Here is an 8,550-nt window from a genome sequence, read left to right as displayed (position 1 = left end):
GAACAAAGTGCATTTTTTGTCTCTTTTCTTATGTTCACTATTCTCTCACGTCCACTATTCTAAGATAGAAACACACTGGATGTAAACGAGGGTCATTTTCAAATATAGAAAAGACATGCATTTACAATAAAAGGTTTAACATCAGAAAAACAGAGAAATGGAGAAACATACTAGAAATTTAATTATGTTGTTTATTCCTGTTTCCCAACTGTGTTTCTGTAATTAGAGTTTATGCTTGATTAGACAATGCAAAAAGATTTAGCTTTCAAAATATTAACATTATCAGTTTTGAATTAAAATGTAAAATAAAAAAGATTGATTAAACCAGAGTAAAGCAGCTATTGAAGCTTTAAAAGTTAGGTGTTATGAATGTTAATTACCATGAGACCTATATAATAAAAATCCAAGAAATGTATGGTAAAAGCATAGCACACATTTTTTTTTATTATTATTTTATTTATGAATTTTAATCATGTTACAAACATCAAAAACTTGAGTAGGAGAATCAGAAAGAAAACTTTTATATAAGAATATATACTTGAATATTATAATAAGAAAAAAAAATTATATATCTTGTCTTAGACCACCAAAAGGAGGAGGGTCGGTTAATTATACTTAGGAGAGATTCATAATACAAAAGAAAAAGCATAGCACACATTTTAAGGCAAAGTTTGCTACATATGTAGTAATAATATGCATGTACACTATGAAAAGTTGGTCAACAGAATAAAAGATGATTAGCACACTCCTATTACATAGTTTCTGATTTCCTGAAACATGAACAATCACCTCCCTCCCCTTCCCTCCAAACCATACACATCTTGAGAAACTTCACCCAGGCTGACACAGAGAGTTTCTTAGATCCTACCAGTTCAGCTTCCAGTGAAGATTTGGTGTTGCAAGATGTGAGTTATGCTGTTTGTATAGTTCAACATTCATGACAAGTCATGTCAGTGGGAAGTAAAAGATGCTCTTCCTAGCAGCTTAATAAAGGGACAATCAGAAAGGTCATTTAGGGTTGGGTGGTTTCTAATGAGTTGCATTGCCATAAGCCAATGCCACAGTAATTTCTCCATTTTTAACCTATTCTTCCCCCTCCCCCAGCCATCACAGTGACAGATTTCAGACAGAACCACAGATTGAAGACCCTTCAGTACTCAGCATGCATGCACCTCAAGTCTGGCTGCTAGTTGTAACCATTATGGGGATCACTTATTAATAGTGGGCCTTGCAGTAGATAGTATGCAACAATATTATTAGCACACACTATCAGTAAATAGTGTGTGCTAATAAATCAGCTCAGGGTGTATGCATGCATGCGGATTATTGAAAAGACCTCTATCTCATATCTCCTGGACAAAGATTGATCATAGTCTTTGGGGGAGGAAGCTGGGGCAGGCAGGAATCTCAGGTATCATACAGGATGTTATTTGTAATAGCAAGTGTTAATTCCATTATTAAGCACGGCTAGTAAATCACTTTATAAATGATACCTGATGTTCCTTTCTGCCTCACTTCCCTCCTGTAAGGACTATAACACACTGCCCTCACTGGACCATAAGGATTTTTAATAGACTCCTAATTATATTTGCTCTACCATATTAAGCTTTTTAAAGCCAAAAATTCTAGAATACATAAAATCTGTTAATGGTACAAAGACATATTTCAAAATACATGCTTTCCAAGATTCTTATTAAGAGTTGAAATGGAAAATACCAATTTGACACAGCCTGGGGAAATCAGAACACATTATCCAGAAAATCTGAAGAAGAAAAACTTCTGTAATCAAAGTCATATGGTACAAGGTAAGCTATGTCCAAGTCCACAGTAGTTCTCAAGCGTTGGTGTGATTATATACATAAATAAATCATCGGTAAAGAAAGGTATTTGCCAAGACATCTATACTTTACACAAACCTTTCGTGGTGCGAAACGTAAAATGGAATCACCATCAACGTTTTCTTCAGAGAATATTTTTGGAAAGATTATCTACAGCTAATGCCAGTTATAACAGACCTTTAGCATCATCATAATCAAATAAAACATATTTTACATTAGCCAAGTTTAATCAGCTTAATTGAAAACAGGATCACACCTTCAGTTTTTTCTTTAAAAAATTACTCTTCTAAAGTTTAGTCTCTTAGGTCTCACTTGCATAGTCCAAGCAAAATCTTGAGAAATATACAGTATATATTGTACCTCCTGCCAGTATTAAATTTTCATTATCATATCTGTGACAATATTCTGACCGTAGAACAAGACTAAGGGCTCTGTTTACTAAGCTACACTGTAGGTGCACTAACTTTTTAGTGCTCAGTGGCTTAGTAAACAGGGCCCTAAGTTTTTATGAGATCCTGATTCCACCAACTTTCTGAAGATTTCTTGTTGCCTTTTACTTGATGGAGCTATATTAATTCCACAAAGAAGTTTTTTTTTTTTTTAAAGATTAACAGAGGAAACGTTTCGCCCATCTACAAATAATAAATTCAGTTTTCAAAACTGGAACAAGCAGGTCTTGAACTCTGTCTCTTAATGATCCCCATGTTCCTTTTTCATTCCATTTGGATAGGCCTAACATCTTAAGTTCCTTGCTGTCACTTTCATTTTGTCTTTATAGCACAGTATTACTGTTAATCAAAGATGAAATAATTGCCTTGTTTCAATATGGCACTATTTTCAAAGCAGATGGATGTCTCAAATTTCCCAAAACAACATCCATTTGCCAAAAACTTCCAAATCGCAATTTTGGAAAGGCAGAGTTTGGACGCCTTACATTGCAGTTCATCCAAATAGCAAGGAAGTGTGTTGTTGGCATGTTTAGCGTGGGACTGAGGACCCAAATTTAGGACGTCCAACAGTGATAACCAAACAGAAACATCCAAGTCAAAAAAGAAGAGAGTCCTAAGTTAGGCCTGTGTCAATCATATTCAGGGAATAAAAGGTACCCCTGATTGAGTAGCTGACCACTGAAGGGATCAAGGCATGAACTTTCATGAATCCCCCAGTAGTTACTGTCCGTCTCTTTCGAAAGTGATACCTGAATAGGAAACTAGGCTCTCTGACATACTCAGATATTAAGCAAGCAGGTCTAAAGGGTAGCCTAGTGGTCAGTATAATGAGACTGTAAACCAGGGGACACAAGTTCAAATCCCACTTCAACTCTATCTTTTTTTTGCTATACCTTTAAATCATGAGCCCTCCACAAATATATATACTGTACCTAAATATTAAGGACATCTGCAAGCCTAAGGGCTACTGAGGTGGTGTACAGTCAGGTACAGTAGGCATTTCTCTGTCTCTGGAGGGCTCACTATTTAAAATGACAGGGTTGCGGTAGAATATGAACCTGAGTGTCCTGATTAATGTCCACTGACCACTAGGCTGCCCCTCTGCTTTGCAGGACACCTTTGTGGCAATTTTTATACAAATGCTGCCAGACAGAAGTCCTTGTCCATGGTTTTTTGGTGTTCATAATTTGGATGCTTTATTTTGGAAAATAGCTTTTTATTTTGGACATTCTCATTTCCTGTTTGAAAATGGTTGTGAGATGGAGATTTGTTTGGACATTATGAGCGGGATGTCCCAATTCTGACTTGGATGTTTTTTTCAAAAATGCCCCTCCAGGGAAGCTTACAAGAACAAAAGCTTATTTTAGTATTTTAAGTTCATTTTTAGTTTTAAGAGTCTAGAGTAACTTTGCAATTGCATTAAAATGGTTATTACATTTTAACTTCCAGGTCTTGAAATTTTCTCTTCAGCAGAAAACGGAAAACCTTAATGAACTCAGATGACATCTTTCAACAATTATGTCTAGGCGTCACAAATCCAAAACCAGCAAACACATCCTTCACGATGAGATTCCCGTGCATTTCTTTTTATGCAAAACCAAACCTGCACCACTAGCCAGGAAACTTCCAGCACTTGTCCCACTTAAGTATCTTAATTCTAGGACTCTAATCCATTCCCCCCGTTTTTCACAGAGCTGACTATTGTAGACGCTTCAGAAACATATCAAGTTCTTTACTTTCTTTCAGCCCAATATGGTGCTGTCAGACAAAAAAGAGATCAAAAATAACAGATAAACAGGAAAAAAAACCATGTCCAACTGCATCAAAAAGAAAAGGAGGCACTTGAAAGAAAAGTTCCACTTCTGGGGATGAGTTCATCTAGTTTATTGAAATACAGGTCAACAAGGACATTGTAGGTGATACCATTTTACTGTACTAATAAATTTCTTGTTAACCTTATTTCTTCTACATAATAAGTGCACTAATATGGCAACCACAATTCTTTGTTCCTCTTATGTCAAACATAGCTATTTTGTCCTTTCCAAAATTACATCTTACATACAAAAAGTCAGGGAGAGAAGCACAATGGGTAGATGCCTCAAGAGAACGGCCACTGGGCTATGAAGTCTTTCATTCACCAGTTCAAACCTGGTCCAAGTTGGTAGAAATCTTAAAAGGTGGCATAAACAAAAGGAGCTGATAGTCCAAATCCATTTCCTAGTGGAGAGGTATCCATATGACCAAAATTATTTTGATTAAAATCCCATCAGCAAGGCCATAGACTTCATTGGCATAGAAATGTTTTCCTTTTAAAGGTGGTCTCTGAGAGCAGAGCTGTCTTGTATCACCTCTTCTGTCCATTAGCAGAGCACATTGGTTTCCAGTGCTGTCAGTCTTCTAAAATCATTGAAAAACTGAAACTTTCCATTAATGTGTCATTTTTTTCTGTGGTGGTATAATTCCGCTTTCTTTCATGGGACACAGGTTAACTGTAGTATAGTATCTTTGGTTGTTACAGCTTTGAATGACCATGCTGCTCACATCAGGTTATGTAGTTTGTTTCGATGGTCATCATAGTTGTTTTTCACTATTTTGTTCAAACCAGTTCTCCTTTAGCAGAAATAGTACAGTATCGTTAAACCCATTTTGGAATAATGATTCCATTTTCTCCCGCTTTGGTGGGAACAAAGCGTGATTCAGTCTTTCTAGGTTGGCCAGAGATATCTAGAACAGAGAAGTGGGGAAATAATGAGTATAACCTCTATTGAAATGAAGTTATTTGTTAAATATTTTCCAAAGACTTTCATCACAAAGAGAAGAGGCATATTTTCTAAGCACTTAGACTTACCAAGTTATGAGGAGGGGCATCTAAGTCCAACTTTTTGGTCCATTAAAAAAAAAAAAACCCGAATAAGTGCAAAATGTACAAATTCATGCCATTGGGATGTAGGAGGAGCCAGCATTTGGGTCTCCCAGACATACTACTACTACTTAACATTTCTAAAGCGCTACTAGGGTTACGCAGCGCTGTACAATTTAACATAGAGGGACAGTCCCTGCTCAAGGAGCTTACAATCTAAAAGACAAGTGAACAGTCAGTCCGAAGGGGGCAGTCAAATTGGGGCAGTCTGGATTACTGAACGGTAAGAGTTAGGTGCTGAACGCAGCATTGAAGAGGTGGGCTTTAAGCAAAGACTTGAAGATGGGCAGGGAGGGGGCTTGGCGTAAGGGCTCAGGAAGGTTATTCCAAGCATGGGGTGAGGCGAGGCAGAATGAGCGGAGCCTGGAGTTGGCGGTGGTGGAGAAGGGTACTGAGAGGAGGGATTTGTCCTGTGAACGGAGGTTTCGGGTGGGAACGAGAACAATGGGGCACCCTAGAGGGCATGTCTGTGCACTTTATAAAAATGCTCCCAGGTACACATCTCACCTTTGTTCCCTTATCTTGTCCCCTGAGCCCTCCAAAACCTATTACAATAGTCCTTATGGGTGAAGGGGGTACATATATATGGGTACAGCAGGGTTTTGGTGACTTTGGGAAAGGTCACAGTTTCCACCACGTGCGACAGGTAAAGGGAGATAGGGACCTGAGTCCCCCACTTTTTCAAAACTGGAACAAGCAGGTCTAGAACTCTGTCTCTTCATGATCCCTGTGTTCCTTTTTCATTCCATTTGGATATGCCTAACATCTTAAGTTCCTTGCTGTCACTCATTCTCCAAGGACCTGCATGCTGTTCTAATAGACCTGACTAACAAGTGAGGCTGTCATAAAGGCTGGTAAAGTCGTATTTTTATTCACATTTTTGGGGAGTGGGAGGGGTCAGTTACAACTGGGGTGTATTGGGGGGGGTCACCCCTGATTCCCTCCAGTGGTCATCTGGTCATTTAGGGCACCCTTTTGTGCCTTATTAGTAATAAAAACAGCTCTAACTCGAAATGTCTTAATTTTAGTCCTGGGCAGTTTAGTTTTGTTCCATTATGGCTGAAAAACATCTAAGGAACGCCCAAATCCCACCCTTAACATGCCCCCAAAATGCCTCCTTGAATTCTGGACGCACTGCAGAAGAACAGCAGTGACAAAAATGTCTGAAAATAGGTTTCGAAAGTACTGATTTTGATGTTTTTGTGAGAAAAAAAATCCAAACGCTGCTTTATGCCACCTTTTAGACGATTTTCTCTTTCAAAAATGAGCCCAATAGCAACCTATGGAACTTTGTAAGTCTAAGTGCTTTGAAAATATGCCCCATAGTATAACACCAAAATATTGTACACACTGACAATATTCTATTATTGTAAAGATAATAATATCCTTTGGCCACTTCACTGCTTATAGTGCAGCCTCTTGCATTTCCTGGATAAACATAAGGGTGGATAGTATAAGAAGTACTGAGAGGTGGTAATGAAGAAAGAGTAGGAGCTGGATGCTGGTAGGTTTAAGAGAAGGCTGAAAAAATGGAGATGGGGGCAATGCAGATAAAGTATAGACGTGGGATGGGTGATGGAGAAGTGGAAGGTGAGAGAGGATGCAAGACAATAGAAATATGGAAGATGGTATGGAGAGGAGGTAAAAAGTTGGTAAGGGTGAATGGCAGAGAATGAAAGGGGATGTTTGGTGGGAATCAGAGTTTGAAAGGGGAAGAATACAAGGGGATGAGAGGGAAAGTGAATGGTTGGAGACTTAGGGCTGAGGATGGGGGGTAGGGGGGGTTTAAAAAAAACAGAAAGGAGGTAGGGACAGGGGGAAGAATAAGAAAGCTAGATAGCTGAAGAATGGTGATGAGTGTATCCCAATTGGGAGATGCAGGACAAAGGGAGCAACAGAGGAGACAGTTGGGTAGGTGAAAGATCGGAACAAGCGGAACTACAAGTGAATAAGGGAGAAGGAATAAAGGTACATATTTACTTAGAAATTGCAGGTTTCTGCTAGTATTTAAATCAGTGGTTCCCAAACCTGGTCCTGGAGGCACCCCAGCCAGTCAGGTTTTCAGGATATCCACCATGAATATTCATGAGAGATTTGTATGCAGTGGAGGCAGTACATGCAAATCTCTTTCATGAATATTTATTGTGGATATCTTGAAAACCTGACTGGCTGGGGTGACTCCAGGACCAGGTTTGGGAACCACTGATTTAAATCATATATTTGAATCTTTTCAAATGTTGATCCAATTTCATTTTACTCCATTTTAAAATCTGTATGATATGGTATAAGAGTTCAAAAGAGCTTATGGGAGTTGCACAGAGTAAAACTGTATTGTTTTTTTCACTTTCACGCCTAATCAGTACCTCCCCACTTTTCTGAACAAAATAAAAGAGCAGAGTGGCTTCTACTCTGCCAATATATTTAAGCCATTGAAAGTATGGAATTTTTTGTACTGCTGCAAATGCTATCTAGGTCAGTTCAAGTGAAATTTAGCTCTCTCCCTTTCTGTGTATAAATGCCACCCACCTTCAAATTATGCAGAAAAGAAGCCACTGTGAAATAGTATTGACTGTATTATGAATTATTATACACTCAGACCTACTTGATATTTACTAAGCGGTTTTCTCAGAGACAGAACATTGGGAGGAAATGATTAGTACATAAGTCTCTGAATAGCAAGATAAGAAAGATACTAATGCCTTTTTTTTTAGCATTACACTTTTCTCACCGTCTTTATACCAAGGAATGTTGAGGTTACCTTTTCTCAACATACTACATTTTAAATAGAGAGCAGTTGATACAGAATGTCTCCAAATAAAGAATACAGTCAAAGGCAGACTTGCCTATATCAGGAAATATTTTGTTGCTTATCTGTAACAGATGTTTTCCATTGACAACAGACTTGATAAGGCACAAAATAGGAGATGTCATCTGAAGGAACTACTCTCCCATAGCTCCGAACTTAAGTGCAAAGTCTGTCTAAGGTATTGCAGAGCCTCTCTTTCTAATTTGGTCAAATTATACTTCACAGATGGCCACTTTTTCTACATTTTTCCAACCTCCTTCAATACTACCATTCTGGGCAAGTCACTTAACCCTCCATTGCCCCAGGTACAAATAAGTACCTGTATATGTAAGCCGCATTGAGCCTGCCATGAGTGGGAAAGTGCGGGGTACAAATGTAACTAAAATAAAAATAAAATAAAAATAAATGTACACAATGAACTCAGGTACTCAGTTCAAAAGTAGAAAAAAAAAACAACTCTTGGGGTGGTATGTGGGATTTTTGCGCCTTATCAATTCTGTTGTCTGCAGAAACATGTGTTACAGGTAAGCAACATTG

The 8,550-nt window shown here is 38.3% G+C and overlaps 1 protein-coding gene across 3 annotated transcripts in view; it reads right to left on the bottom strand.

Moving 5' to 3' along the window:
* Positions 1-518: 518 nt before the first annotated feature.
* The window catches only part of PNPLA4 (patatin like phospholipase domain containing 4), a 116,598-nt gene continuing 108,566 nt past the window's right edge, over positions 519-8,550 (bottom strand). For all 3 annotated transcript variants that reach the window (XM_030201629.1, XM_030201632.1, XM_030201631.1), the window contains one exon: positions 519-5,011. In XM_030201629.1, coding sequence (XP_030057489.1) covers positions 4,859-5,011 — 153 coding nt within the window. In that variant the 3' untranslated portion in view covers positions 519-4,858. The remainder of the gene's footprint in view (positions 5,012-8,550) is intronic.

Source organism: Microcaecilia unicolor, chromosome 4, assembly GCF_901765095.1.
Source record: "Microcaecilia unicolor chromosome 4, aMicUni1.1, whole genome shotgun sequence".
NCBI lineage: Eukaryota > Metazoa > Chordata > Amphibia > Gymnophiona > Siphonopidae > Microcaecilia > Microcaecilia unicolor.
This window is presented reverse-complemented; position numbering and strand designations above follow the sequence as displayed.